At 39.3% G+C, this 15,825-nt stretch overlaps 1 protein-coding gene across 8 annotated transcripts in view; it reads left to right on the top strand.

Annotated features, from left to right (window-relative positions):
- AKT3 (AKT serine/threonine kinase 3) overlaps positions 1–13,961 on the top strand; it is a 414,511-nt gene extending 400,550 nt beyond the window's left edge. For all 8 annotated transcript variants that reach the window (XM_078156268.1, XM_078156264.1, XM_078156263.1 and 5 more), the window contains 2 exons: positions 4,335–4,437; positions 9,931–13,961. In XM_078156268.1, coding sequence (XP_078012394.1) covers positions 4,335–4,437; positions 9,931–10,016 — 189 coding nt within the window. In that variant the 3' untranslated portion in view covers positions 10,017–13,961. The remainder of the gene's footprint in view (positions 1–4,334; positions 4,438–9,930) is intronic.
- The last annotated feature ends 1,864 nt before the right edge of the window (positions 13,962–15,825 follow it).

Below are 15,825 nucleotides of genomic sequence, written 5' to 3'. Positions count from 1 at the left end.
TCTCAAAAGTTACGAGTGTCATTTTCCTGTGTAAGGATGTAAATGGTGTAACTGTATTGAATAAGATCTTTTTTTTTTCTTTCCTGTTTATCATTTTGTGCTTCTCTTGAGTCTTGTATTTGAAGATCAAATTTTCTGTTCAGTTCTGGTTTTTGTTTTGTTTTGTTTTGATTTTTAATCAGGAATGATTAAAAGTCCCCTATATTACTGAATGTCCATCTTTTTCCCTGACATATATTCAGTTTTGCTAGGTAGTTGATTCTTGGTTGTAATCCAGTGAGGTATTTTACTTTTTCTTCTATTTTGTCATTCTTTTGATTTAGTTTGACTGATTCTTGATGTCTTATAGAGTCATTACCTTCAACTTGCTGAATTCTAATTTTTAATGAATTGGTTTGTTTTGTTTTGTTCCAGTTAGCTTTTGTGTCTCCTTTTTCATTTGGCCAGTTCTACTTTTTAAGGAGTTATTCTCTTCAAAGAGTTTTTGTACCTCCTTATCCACTTGGCCAATTGTATTCTTTTAAGGAATTGTTTTCTGTTGTCATTTTTGGCCTTCTTTTTCCAAGCTGTTGACACTTTCTTGCATACCTCTTATTTATCTTCCCAATTTTTCTTCTGCCTCTCTTATTTGACTTTTTAAATCCTTCTTGAGCTCTTCCAAGAGTTTTGGGGCTTGATACCTGTTCATATTCCCCTTTGAGGTTTTGGATTTGGGTATATTGACAGTGTTGTCCTTTTGTGAGTTTGTGTTTTGATCTTCTCTGTGACCATAATAAGAATCTATGGTCATTGTCTGTTTCTCCTTTTTGCTCATTTTTTTTGACTCTTTCATGACTTTTAAAGTTGAGCTGTTCTGCCAGAGCACAGGGGCCACTGTCCCAAGCTTCTTTTGCTGGGGATCAGGGGCCTGGTCATTAGCTTTGTGTGCTGGGGCCTCAGGTGCTGGCGGCTGGAGGCTGTAGGTTTATGGCTGCTCACCTAGTGCTGACCTGGGATCCTAGTGGTGTTGTCTAGCATGTGCTAAAGCGAGGTGGGGTTTTTCTGTGTTTCCCTGGGGCTGCGGCGAAGCACGTGGAAGTCCGCTGATAGAGAACACCTGCCTGCCCAGGTCTGTGCTGCAGCACAGGGAGCTTTGGCTCCTGGAGGACATCTGGCCACCTGGGGCTGTGCTAAAAAGCGGGAGGGTTCACTACTGGAGGGCACCTGCCCAACTGGGGCTGTGGCGACATACAGGGTGGTTCTCAGAGCTGGAGTCTGCCAGTTCCCCTGCTTGTGCTAAGGCGCATGGGCAAGGTGGGGTCCTGGTGTTGGCGTTTGCTTGCTCCGCTGTTCTGTGCCTCAGTATCTCCTGCTGGTTTGTTGAGGTGAAGCCTGCTGCTGGCTTACTGGGAGACTTCCTCTCCTGGACTGCACTCCCCTTTTACTCAAGTGATACAGACTTTATTTGCCAATCATCTAAGTCTACTGGTTCAAAAGGCTGGTCCACCCCGTCTTTCCACTGGCTCCGCTATTCCAACATCTGTTCTAGGGCACTATTTTATGGGTATTTGGGGATGAGAATGGGAGAGGTACAGCGATCTACTGCTTACTCTGCCATCTTGGCTTCTAGAAGTCTCTCCTGACAACTTAATTTTCTTTGTAATTTTTCCCAGGGCAGTGACAGTTTTCTTCTTTATGTCCCTAGCAGCTTGCACATAATAGTTTAAATGATTTTAAATTTATTTAGTAATAATAATAGCTAACATTTATTGTACAGTGCTTCATGGTTTGCAAAGCATCTTCCATTATAACATGTCATTTGATCCCCAAAATGACCCTGCCCCAGGCAGATGCTATTATTATTCCCATTTTATAGATGAAGCAACTGAGCCTGAGAGAAGTTCCATTTGTGATGGAAAGGACAAAGCTTAAAATAAAAATAATGCACTTATGGAGGATTTTGTGGTTTCATACACTTTGAGTCTGATGCCTCATTCACGTGGGCTGTGGAAATATTGGCCTTACCATTTGGTAGACTTGACCTAAACTCAAACCCAGATCTTGAGACTCTGTATCCAGCGCTCGGTCCATGCAACACACTTTTTCTTATGTAAGGCTCTATGAACTTATCATTAAGAGCCTTACGTTCCAGTCTTTAAATTGAGGCAGTTAGGTAGCACAGAGGAGAAAGCACTGGGCCTAGTCAGGCAGATCTGAGTTCAGATCCTGCCTTAGACACTCTCCACATGGCCCTGGGCATGTCATTTAGCCAGCCTCTCTCCTTGACCCTGGGCAAGTCACTTAACCTCCCTAAACTTCAGTTTTGTAATCTGTAAAGTGGATCTAGTAATACCTGCACTTTACTGACCTCACTCATCAGGCTATAATAATGAAGATACTTTGTAAACTTGAAATCACTGTGTAACATGTGAGGTGTTATCTGTTTATCAACAAGTGTCTTTAAGAGCCTGATATATACCAGGCAGCATGCTAAGTGCTGGGTATAGAGACAAAAATGAAAGTTTCTGCCATCCGGGAGCTAACATTGCATGGGATTATTCATGTAGAAAGTTACTATCACAGCAGAGACTAGAAGCAGGCCTCTCGCCTCCCTCCCAGGGTGAAGAGAGACATTAATGTTGAAGGTCCTTAAACAGCCACAAACAGACTGCCTTAGGTACGCCCCCTGCAAGGCTTTGTGCATATGTGTGCAGTGTTCATGGCAGGGGTGAATTTGCTCCCAAGTTGAGGAGGGCACACTTCTCTTCTGCCTAGTGAGTTGCTTGCTTGTGTCAAATCATCCTGATGGAACAGTTAAAGAAAAATCTGTCCTGGCAGCCACTGCAGGTTTGTATTGGTCCCTGGCAGAAGGCCCTATTCCAGGTGGGGGGATTAAAGGGTGCTGAGAGGGCAGCCACATTGTTCTGTAGTATCTATTACCCGTTGATAAATAGAACCAGGATTAGATTTAGGCCCCAAAAGAGTGCTTAGATGAATCCATAAGCCTCAAATGACGATTTGTGTATTTGGGACTGGGTAAAAAAAAAAAAAAAGGATGAGGGAGAAAGGAAATGAAAATTGCTTAGTTACATGCTTGCCAAGAACTGAAATGTAGTAATTTATTTTTAAAATGTGTTTTGAAATAACCACCAAAACTTCTTATTATATTGGATATCTATTGGAATGATTTAAGTAGTTTTTTATTATTGTTTCATGTAAAAGTTGATATCTTAGCTATGACAATTTTTTATCAAAAGACTTGAACATTGATTTGATTGCATAATGTGGAATTTTGCTTTGGAGAAATTCTACCAAATGCATCAATTTTGACTCTCCTGTTTATACCTTTTCTCTCATATGAAAATGTTATTCTGAAAAGCCTCTATTCTCCTTATGAATGACTTTATATATAGCATTTCCTTTATTTCTTGCTCAAAATATCATATTTTTCTGTATAAAAAAGGAGATGTTTAAATAAGTTTCATCTATGTACAGGACCAAATTCACAGAGGAAAAATTGGCAGCTGTCCCAGTGGTCATTTTTCTGTAGTTAGGAAGGAACTGAGAGAAAGATCACATGACTACAGCCTCTTTACCCAAGACTCTGTCCATGCCCTCTTACCCAAAATTTCTCTCACTTGTACTGGTCACGGACAAGTTACAGGGCAGAAATGTTTATATGTCTCATCAGGATCAAAAACAATTTATTTTCCTTCGTGAAATGCAAAGATACTACCCTAGTAGATTAAAGAGGAGTTGGATTATGGAAATAGCTTTTGTTGCTGAGAAACACGACCAGATAGCATAAAGATCACAGGTTCATAGATTTCAATCCAAAAAGGACCTTATAGACTCTCTAGTCCAACCCCCCATTTTATAGATGAGGAACTGAGGCCAGGAGAGGTGACTTGCCCAGGGTCACCATCGGAGGCAGGATTTGAACACAGGTCTTACTTGGATATTGCCATACATTTTCAAGAACTTTATTGAGGTCCTAGTAAAAATTCAGTATTGATCTCTTTCTCCCCATCCCCCATTAATAAAAAAGATCTGAAGCCTTTTTTATTTACTAGGGGAGAGGGAATGAAGCAACCCCCAAAGTTCGTTTGATATCATAACAGCCTAAAATATCCCCTGTTATGCAGCTTCCTCCAGGTTTGAAAAAAACTCAAAAAATTCAGACCATTGATGTACAAGGAGGCCAAAGTAGCCTCATGTACATGCAGTGAGTTGGCCAAGGAGCCCTCTGCCATGCATGCCTAACTAACCATTTGATCAGTGATTTAATCTGTATTGTATTTGTCCTTTGTTGTATTCAGCTTCATTGATGACACTTTGATTCTCTGCTCCTTCAGCTGGTACCTCCTTTTAAACCTCAAGTAACGTCTGAGACAGACACCAGATATTTTGATGAAGAATTTACAGCTCAGACAATTACAATAACACCGCCTGAAAAATGTAAGTAAATAGTAAGTGATCCATAAGGACATAACTAAGATTGGGAAATAGAGCATGTTTTACAGTATAAAGATATTGAAGCTTGAATTTAGCAGCAGGGTGAGCCTATTCTTCTTAAGAGTAGTCTTCCAATAAAAGTGATAAATAAGACAAAACAAATTTTTAAAAATTAATTTTGAGAGAGAAAGAGAAAGTCTAGCTGGGTACAAGACTTCCCCTAGTATGAAAGATTATAGCCTAAAATGTATCTGTCACCAATAACCTCTTTATTTCCTGACCCTTTCTGACTTGCTGCTACTACACAGTGCAGACCTATGACTAGCAGAGTGAAAAATGTTGTAAGCAGTTGTGGTGCTTCAGGTGTCTTATATAAGATTCACTTGAAGTCTGTTCTGAGGAATCTGGAAGAGAAGTGTACCCTAAGTAAGTGTACTCTAGTGGAAGAAAGGGTGATCAGAACCATCTTGTCCCTGTTCCTATCTGCTTCCAGTGCCTGCTTCTCAGTGGTCTGTGTGTATCACCATGGGTCTACACATGAAGGTCAAATTATGATTTAAGGAAACTTTAAGGGAGATAAAAGATTACTCTAAGAGTAAGACAGTTTTTGCACACCCATTAGTCATGTCATGCTGTTTTAAAAAAAAAATAGCTTTGCCCAGACTATTGCTGTGTGTTGAGCATCTATGGAAGGGAAACCCACAAGTGGAATACCATCTCACCCACTTAGAGAATTGCAGAAGTCCAGAGATGGAAAGCACCCCAGAAAATCAAGTCGTTAAAGCTCCTCCTTTTGTAGATAAGGAAACTGGATCTCCAAGGGACACCATGATTTTGCCCATAGTCACATTGATGGTCAGTAACAGAGCTAGAGCCTCAGTTTCCAGATTCTCAAGACCGGTGAACTTTCCATTATACCATAGCTGCCTCTCATACAACTAGGAAATATGAGCCAAAGGATGAAGGATGTTATCTAAGTGTTGTCTTACAGGTGTGTCTGAGGTATTGGAAAGGAACAAAGAGTTCTGAGAAGGGGCTAGAGGCCTCTGTACATGTGTTGCTGAGGCAAGCCTTAGAAGGCTGGGAGTAGGGGCTGATAGCACCCAGGATCTTTCAGGCTCGTGTAGGAGTCTCCCACAGCCCTGCTTGTTATGACCTAAGCTGCTGCAGTTTTCCAACCGTAACAACAGTAATAACAGTTAGCATTTACACAGTACTTAAAGGTTTTCAATGTGCTGTACATTTGTTATTTTCACAGTAGCTCTAGGAGGTAGGTACTTCTGTTATGTCCATTTGATTGATGAAGACACTGAGGCAGAGAGGTTAAGGGACTTAACCCAGGGTCACACAATGTCTGAGACAGAATTTGAAACCAGGTCTTCCTGCTCCAAGTCCCATACTCTTACACACTACGCTACCTAGCTGCCGTAGTATTTAGAGTTGGAAGAAACCTAAGAGATTTTGCCATTTCTGCTCATTTTAGAGATGATGAAACTAGGTACCAGAAAGGTTATTTGCCAAGTTTATACTGGTACTAAGTAGGAGAGCCAAAATTCTCTCTCAGTTTCTCTAACTTCATATTCAGTGCTCTGAGATCAGAAGGCATTTTTCAGTCATCTTTAGAACACAATTTGAATTTTATACATTTGTGTTTCAGAAGTCTGGATTATTAACATAAATTATAAGCTCAGAAATTTCAAAATCTTTAAAGAATATTGGTTAGGATCTCAGAGAGATAGGTTATAGGTTAGAATAGAAAGCTATATAAAGCCCCAATATTATAATTTCTAGATAGAACTCTCAGCATCTAAGCAAAACTGTAAGTCTGTCAGAGGCTGACCCTGGCCAGATGTGTGATATGGGTATCACCGCACGCCCTGGATTTCTGATGTAGCATCATTACTGTCACAGGAAGCTCAGGGATGGTCCAAAGAGACCACACAAAAACACCTTAAATGGAAATTGTCCCCATGTCATCTAACTGACAGACCTGGAAGGGCAATTGGCTTGATGGGGTGATTTTCCTACCAAGGAGATCCATGGAGGAGATTAGGTTTATTAGGTTCAGTAAAGTGTTGTATCAGTCTGAATTAAGGAAGAGGTGATTTCCTCTCTGGTTGTGTCCTTTGTTTAGCAAAGAGGGAGATGTTCAGTCCGCCCAGGTAGTGCTTCTGCTGGCCATCTGGCTCAGATAGCAGTGCTGGTCTTGGCATCAACTGTTAGACTATTTCTTGGTTCTCTGTTGTAGGGTAAAATACTCATCGCTTGTTAACTGCAGCCCCTGCATTGTGAATTGTCTTTCCATTGCCTCCAATGCATGTGCTGTGGTTGATGGGCACGTGTACTAAATGATGTTGTATTTCCAATCATTGGCTTTATCTTAGGCTCTCTCAAAGGACAACTCAAGGAGATTCAGAGAAACATTGAACTGTGATTACATGTAACATAATCTACTCCATGCAGCTTTAAATAACAGAGCTGGTTAGAAAGTCAGGGCAGATCTTCTGACTGTGCAGAGACAAGCACAGAGGCTTTGTTCATAAAAGTCCACAACAGTTCTGCTAGTTAGCATTTGTCTTCTCACTCACTGCCTCACCCTGAAAAAGCAGAATGTAGTTATTTTTTAGTACAGACCAGCAGTTGGAGAGGCAAAATGTTCCAGCTTCGACAAACAGCTGCAACAGCATGCCAGATTGTCCTTACTGGTGTTAATTAATTGAACAGATTTTGGAAGGCATAGTCTTATGTTGTTGGAGCCATTGATGGCCCACCACCTTTATTGTACAGAGACAGTATTTCTTTGAGATCTAGTAGCTTTTATTGCCATATAATTTAGTTTGTCAAATTCATCAGGAAAATCAGGTAGAGAATTTTACGTGTGTCCAGAGACTGAGGGGGAGTAGTTCACATTTTTACATTCACTAGGTGTTTTGCCTAAACGTTATCATTGGCATTATCTTTATCTATTATTCTTTATCTGCCAAGCCCAACTGGATCCCTCTGAATTTTAAGAACAGGCATATCTGTGTGTGTATATACCTATGCACTTTATATACACATGTACATAGCTCTTCATGATGCTGCATGCATCATTACAGCATTCCAGACTTGGAGATACAGTTACAGTTGTCATTTTGAATTCCATATAGTCGCCTTTTCAACATTAGTGCAGTAATTAATGTCTTGCCAAGGCAGAAGAACCTTTCCCTGCCTCCAGCCCTCTTGAGGGTTCCATGAGTTCCTCAATTTTTTTTTGTTCTTGCATTATCCCTTACTGCAGGGATGCCCAGTAGAAGGTGAGCGTAGGGATAAAGTCCTAAGGAATCACAGCCACGTGATGTCAGTAGGAAGCGTGGTGTCCCAGTAGGTGAAGATGATGCAGATTATGTGGCATGTGTATTTCCTTAATCACAAAAATATTTCTATGATGTCAGAAAAGTTGCTTTCTCTGAACTCATAAGTAATGTAGAGCCCTGTTGGCAGTAATTTGAATTTTTCTTGTCAGTAGCAGCAGAAGAAGCTAGATGAATCTTACACACTAAACCCAGGACTCTCTGTCTCCTCATTGGAGTGATGGTCCATGGTGGGACCAAAGTTGCTTGTTTTGGAGCCCTAGTGAGATGTTGTCTTGTTTGTGTTTCCCATTGGCTACAAGAGTTCAAACTGCTCCAGGCTTTCTACATGTTGAATGTGCTTGAAATTTCTCAGCAAAACAAAGCTGTTCATGTGGGAAAACTTTTTTTAAAGAATATGATTGGCTCGTGTCATAAAGAGAACGTGGGGATGTCAGCCTCTGTGTCTTTGTAGGATGAGGAATTTTATACAGTATGTCTCAACAAATATTACTCCCCACCTCTTAAGAGAAAAGCAAGGAGAGTTCATCTGATGAGAAAGTAAGGGTCCTCTAACTAAAATAATCCATGAAAGATCCAGATTTAAAAAGTAGATTATTTCCAGAAAGCAGATAGATGCTAATGACATAGCCATTAGGTATAGGGAAATTGAGGCCTGCCTGGGTAGTGCTAAGAAATGTAGCCAAGACTTGGAGTATTCTCGAGCAAAGTCATAGTGTTTTATTAGCTTCTCAGGCTATTACGTGCTTACAAGGACCTCATGTCCCAAACCATCAGGAGTGGATTCTCATTTTTTGTGAGTTCTCACCTTCCACCATTACTGCCAACACTGTACCCATTTGGCCTATAATGTATTGTTGTGTGAGCTCAGTTCTGAATGTTTCCTCATCATTCCTCCTTGGCCTTGACATTTACTGTTAGATTATATACCCATGATATGGAGGCAGTCCAAGCTTATGCAGAGCTTCTCTGATGAAAAGCTCATTCCCTCTAAGACAGAAACCGAGACAGAGAGGGACAGAAAGAATGAGTGAATGTGTCTCCGTAGTAGGAAGAAATGGATGGACATCACTAGGCACTCAACAAATGTTTGTTAATTTCTTTACTACCACTTGATAGCTATAGCTATTCTTTGGGATGCATTGTAGACATCCAACTGTACATAGTGTAACAACTCTTAGGATCTTCTGGATTGAGAATAAAAAAGAGAAAAGAGCAAACTTGAGACTCTGTAAAAAACAAGCTTTTATTTCCTATGTTGTAAATGAATACAAAGCATTCTTTTTTATATATAACAAAGCTATTAAATGCCACGTTTGTAGAACATGGTGCAAGTCCGTTACAACTAAGTGCCATAATGGCCTAAAATGTGACTCTTATTCTGTTTCTCCTGATATTTGTTAGAAAGTCAATAAAATGGCCAGGACAGGACAGGATGGGGGAATAAAGTAGCCCTTAAATCAACTGGGTATATTCAAATAATTGGGACCATTTCACTTGATTAAAAGGATAAGTATATGAAAGACTATAAATAGATAATTATGGCTAATTCTGCCAGTTATACAGTAGAAAGAATAAGATGAAATGCACTTTAAGTATAGAGGTAAGATTTAAGTTAGGAACTTTTTTGTTAGGAAGAGGCACGAATCACCATATAGTTAGGGAGAAAGGTAGTGAGATGGCATTTCATGAACATTTTTAAAAAATCAAAGTAATTATTTCTGGTAATAATAAGTTGTTGTTAATAGAAACAACAGAAATACTGAATATAAAGAAAGGACATTTTAAATGGAAACACACTACCTTTTAGTTATTTTGAAGATTATCAATACATTTCTCCCTTCCTGCTGCAGTTTACTTAGTATCTATTCTTGCCTCATGAATAATCTTTAATCTTTATTGTGTGTTAATGTAGAACATCATGTTAAGATGCTATTCAGTTAAAGGCTCCAAGTTTATGAAATAAGGTTATTCTTAAAATAAATACAGTTGTAATTTAATAGTGAGCACAAGTGTATGTAACCCATGTTGGTTGAAACTTAATCCCTCTTTTGTGGGAGTCTGGGAAAATATAATCCTTGAGGCAAAGAAAGTTTTGATGAAAAATTAATGTGAAATTCAAAGTGTTGTTTCATCCCCACAGATGATGAGGATGGTATGGACTGCATGGACAATGAGAGACGGCCACATTTCCCACAGTTTTCCTACTCTGCAAGTGGACGAGAATAATCCTCTTGAGTTCTGCTGCATCACTGTCATCCTAGGTTTATTATAAAAAATGATTCCTGGGCATCACCACCAGTACTAGCTATTCGCTAAGATAGCAGGAGCACTTTCAGACGTCGTCCCAAATTGAACGAGATCCTTCATGCCTTTCCCCACTTTTCTCTTCACCCCTGCCCCCACCCTTATTTCCCCTCCATCCCTCTCTTACAAACATTCTCACAGGCACGCACACACACAAAGAGACACAAACACACTTGCCTTTTTGTTTTTGCATGAAATTTTATCTCAGTCTAAGGTCTCATGCTATTGCTGCTACCGTCTCACTATTATAGCAACTTTAAGAAGTAATTTTACAATCTTTGGAAGTCATGAGTCCTCCGTTGTACGTTTGTGCACCAATTGTCATCTTTTGTTTTTCCCTCACCTCGGAGGTTAAAAAAGAGATAAATTGGTTATAGACGCATTTCTTAACTTTCTAGAAGGTGAAATCAGAATATTAATTAGACTAAGAAGACTTAGTTCCTAACGTTTTCTTGCATCTGTTTGTGCTGGTCCAAATAAGCAATTTGGAGAGGGTGGTGAAGTGCTTATGCAAAGCTTGGGTTAGGGCATATAAGTACTTGAAGCAGGTATATGTCATTAACATCTGGCTGGAATTCATTTGGAAAGCATTTGAGCAAAGAACTTAACTGTTGATATATATACATATATGCATATATATATATATATATATATATATATATATATATACATACATATATATATATATATACACACACACACATACACACATATGTGTTTATATAAATTCCTGTTGGCTACTACCGAAGAAGTAGAGGGGCTAGAGTTGCCCAGTGTCACACTTAGACTTCCAGATTTCATGTGCAATCATGGACAAGTGAGCATCACACAGCCAAGAAATGAAGGCGGCATAAACTCAGCATTGTTCAGGTCGCTTGAAGGGTCTAATGAATAATGATTTGCACCAGAGAGCATTTTTCCGTGTGCTTGGTATTTTAAATTTTTTTCCTTCTTGATGTACATCACTCCTGATGGCTAAAGAATGTAGACAGGCGTAGGGATCCTGCTTTTCACCAAAACTTGTGCACCAAGAGAAACAGGTGTTTGCCTTCCATGTTTTTACTTTTACTTTGTTTTATGTGAATTATATTTTCACAAATGTTAAGATCTTTGAATGTCCTTTGGGGTCGGTTTTGTTTATATTGCAGTAGTATTTATTTTTTAGTGATGAAGATTGCGTGTGTCCTCCTAGCAGATACAGCTACAACTTACATAGATTAGGCTTACAGCAGTTTAGTTTGTCCTAATTGCAAAGGAATGTACAAGCTGATGAGAATCATGCACTTTTTTCTCCTATGTGGACATTTTGACAAGGCTCTGAAATTGTATACGCTGCATAGCAGTTGGCTTCAGGGGAAGAGATACTGTCATTTAACCCTTGGTGCTGTAAATGGAGAGAGCCCAAAAACCAGTATGGGGGAGTTAACAAAACAAACGAATGTTTTTGCTCCTTTGAGAATTAATGTATTATGAAAGCCAGGCAGCAGAATAGAAACAATGGTCTGTTTGGGGTGAAGGAAATGCTTTCAAGTGGTTTGACACCAGAATGAGGATGAGAAAAGCACTTTACTTGGCACACTGAACATGAAGAGGACTGATTGAAGAAACCACCGCTAATATGTACCAAGTAGGAAAGAAAGGGTAAGAAAACCCAGCATGTCTGGGCAGATCATGGTACATTAATCACTGAATTGTCATCAGGGAAAAAAAAAAGAACACCTCCAAGTTTTCTTTTTCTGTATATACTCATGTCCCCAAACCCCAACATTTCTTACTGAATGGGGCATGTATGCAAACCTCATCTTTCTCCTGTATTAATGATCTTCAGATTTAAACCCTCTGGTGCTAGGAGCTGAAGTTTTCCATAGCAGCCTGTAAGGCCTATGGGGCCAGAAGGCTGCTCTTACTACTAGTAGAAGGAAATCCTTGCTCCATAGGATTATCATTGAAGTATTCTGGTTTCACTATCTTAGCAGCTCCCACAGTGACAAATGGCAGCATTATGTAGTACTATGATTGTGTTGTATGAAAGAGCAAGTGACTTTTAGATAGGAAAAATAATATTCATATGCAGATGTCTTAGCTGCTTGATGCTGAAAGCGTGGATTTAATGTGAGACCACTGCTGGCAGTGGCTATGCTGGGGCTGACAAGAGGGATAAAGGGCATTTTATTAAGGCAGCTAAGACACATTCAGATATAGACTTTATTCTAATTTTTCATATTTCTGAGTGAAGTTCATATTTAATATTAAGTGGGCAATTAAAGCAAGGGATATCTCACTTTTGCTTATACTTATGGATTTCATCTTTTTACTTGGTAATGTATTGAGTTTTCATCTTTGGAAAAGAAAGTAGGAATAGTAAGCACATCCCATAAGTTGTTTTGCACTCATTACATAAGAAAGTATCAGATGAGCCGAGGACATGAGAGCTGGGGACTGGCCGACTGACCATTCTGAGCATTTGCTCCTTTGAAATGCCCTCTGTGGACCAACAGAAAGCCTATCACCCATATGCAAGGCACATCCATTAGGGGTTTTTTTGTTTTTTTTGTTTTTGTTTTTTTGTTTTTAAAATCTTGAGATGTGTTCTTTGTGACCTTGGCACTGGACACTTCCTAAAGATTAATGACTGGCTCTGACTAAGCCCCAGGCCATCAGCTTCTCCCAGCTGGCTCTTCCTTAATCTCCAGCAAATGGCCTGTGGTTCTCTCCCTATGCTTAGCTACTCTGCTTTTGTAATAGCATAGTAAAGTTTGCATTTTAGTTTGGTGAAATATTGGAAAGCTATTTCAGGTTGAATTTGAAAAAAGATAAACTGTCTCCCACATTGCTTTCGAGAAAACTGATGACTTATTCAGGACAAAGAGAACATCACTTGGTTTAGAGTTTGGGAATCTCTGATTTTGTGCCCCAAATCTTCATTCAGCTGGGAAAAGGGATGAAAATAAAAACAAAATCGCAATGTTGAAAAAAGAGATTGGGGGAACTTGTATTTGCTCACAACTGTAGTTTTAGAATTCTGGCAGGTGAAAAGGCCTTGGGACCTGGAACCCTTCAGTCAGTCATTGGACATTTCAGACGTGGTTGACTCCAACTTGTACTGACTGTCACTAAGTGTACCCCCTTGTACCACAGACATCTTGGAGGAAGTCGGCTCTTTCTGTTTGGACTGGAGGCAGATTTGCACACAGCTTTGCGTTCTATACTAACTGCATCTTCCAACACATTCCTATTGCTTAAAGAACATTATTCCAGTATTGTTTTCCATTTCCCACCCGTGATTTCTAGCTTCTTAAAGCTGACTCTTCTTGCAGGGGCCATCGTGCTTCTCCTAGAGTACACAAGTAAGGTCCTTCCTTACTAACTGCAGGGTCTATCTATTACACCTCAATGTACACACTTTGCTGCTACTGTTTGTACTGTCTACAGTAGAATTTCCTTATCTTGCTCCTGGTAGTGCATTACAGGCAAGCATGAACTGTAAAGTATTTATTTAAATAAATAAATAAACAACCATAAATGACACCTCTAAATTGGTAATTGAATTACCTCCCTGTAGCTTTAGAGTTTGTGACATTTCTTGACCTTGCTAGTTCTTTCATTAGATCCGTGCAAGATCTAGTCATCTGGTTAAGGATTTTAAGCAGACGTGACTATGAACCCAAGGAACTGTATTACTCTTACTGTCGGTCATACTTAAACTGTTTATTTCCTTAAGTATATGACCCACAAGGATGTGAAATAACTACAAGAAACTGTTTTTGTACACTGTACATCCTTAGTATTTTTACACGTATATGATAGGGATGCACATTATTTTCCTTCGTACAGACAGCTTAAATAAAGCACTATGTCAATCTGCTACTTCTCTGTTTATTATTGTTGGCTGTGGTCCTGACTTTCTGAAATGTGAAGATGGATATTTTTCTGCAAAAAGAACATTTTTTTAATAGTTATAATATTAACCACTGAAGATTAGGCTCCTCTGTAATAGGAATGTGATGGGAAGACATCAAACCCACATGTAAATTAAAACAAACAGCAAATGATTATTTAATTTCATTGAAGCAAGAGTATTCTTTTCCTTTGCATTTCAGTGTGGGTTGGGCACAGAAAAGATAAAACAACTCTAGAAAGGGAGACCATATTCTTTCTATAGTGACCATGTAGCTCTGTCTAGGGACTGAAGTGCAGAGGTGTTCTCATTCAGGAACCCATCCAGTTCCATGATTTCCAAAATTTTAGTCTCTAGATTCCTATGTAGTATCACGTCAGCTTTCCATCTTTCTTTTTGAGTGTTCTTAGTTTCCACTCTTTATTGGATATTTAAAGGCTTTCATAGTACATGACAGATTTGTACGTAGGTCAGCAGGAGTACACTCCAATTCACATGTAGAATCCTTCTGGAAGGGGACTCTAAGGGATCTATAATCTTCCACCTGGCTGTTTCTAGTTTTATCTCATATGCTGAACCGTGTAAACTGGCATAGTTCCTGTGACTGGTCCACATAAAAGCAGAGCCTTTGGGGCCAGTTACATTCAAGAGTACTTAAGGATTGCATATTATCGAATCAGATCCAAAGACATTCTCACATCTGCTTTCTTGGAACCTCTGGAGTTGATAGTTTCAATAGACCAAAATAAAAACGTCCTAAACGATTCTGCTAAAAGAAGATGTTTAAAGTGACTATTTTTTAAACTATGTTGTTAGAGCAAAATTAGGGACAATTGAAGTATTCCAAAGGACAGTCTATCTCAAAGGGATTCCTCAGGATGGAGCCTGAAATTTCCTGAACCTGAATAGAACAACCACCGTTTTTAGGCTTTGGAATTATAGACACACAGAGAGTCAAATATTCTCTAGATGTGTTCTGGTCACTGCCTCCAAACCTGACCTGGATCGATTTTTGACCAAACATAGCCTTACTATATTATAGTCAAAGTTTGGGGGAAAAAATTACTGGCCAAGGATTAGGGGCATCAGAACAGCCCCAGAGTGAATGAATGATACTTCTCCAGCTCCAACCTTGGATTCTGGTGTCTCAATGCCATCTCCAAAGAAGAAAACGTGCTGGATTTGGAGTCGGAGGACCCATATTTAAATTGTGGCTCTGCCATTAAACTACTTGTGTCACCTCAGGTAAGTCAATTTCCCATTACCGGGCTTTAGTTCCTCATCTGTAAAATGAGAGCATTTGGACTAGGAACCTGCAAGGGCTTTCCAGATCTAAATCTGTATTCCTATAAAATGTTCAAATACAACAATCTGACACTTTGTTCATTTCAAAACGTATGGAGTGTTGAGTCTCTGGTAGCATAAATTTCTGTTGCTTAATACCTGTCTGATGTTGGACTGAGACACAATCTTTGGCCTAAATTGCCACATGTGTAAAAGGGGTGGTTGGGCTAGGTCCTTTCAGCACTTAATCCTGTGATGAATTCTACAGTCTTCTAAACTCTATATCCTGTGACTAAGAGACCGCATTGTACTTTGTGCAGATTTCTCTCTGAGGTCTCAAAATAGTACACTAATCAACAGGATTATTATTGAATTCAAAGTCTTCTAAGATATTGGTGAAAGGGTAGAAATTATACCATGAAGAAGGAAAAAGAATGAGGGAGGTGGTATGGGAAGTGGATCTGTTCTTTTTTACAATATCACTTCTTTAAAATGTGTGCTTTTTTTGGTTAATCACATGAAGTAGAAAGGTAACATTAGAACTAGAGG

This window comes from Phascolarctos cinereus, unplaced genomic scaffold (assembly GCF_003287225.1).
Source record: "Phascolarctos cinereus isolate Bilbo 61053 unplaced genomic scaffold, phaCin_HiC Scaffold_5;HRSCAF=322, whole genome shotgun sequence".
Lineage (NCBI taxonomy): Eukaryota > Metazoa > Chordata > Mammalia > Diprotodontia > Phascolarctidae > Phascolarctos > Phascolarctos cinereus.
Note: the sequence above shows the minus strand (reverse complement) of the source record. Positions and strands in the feature narration are given on the sequence as shown.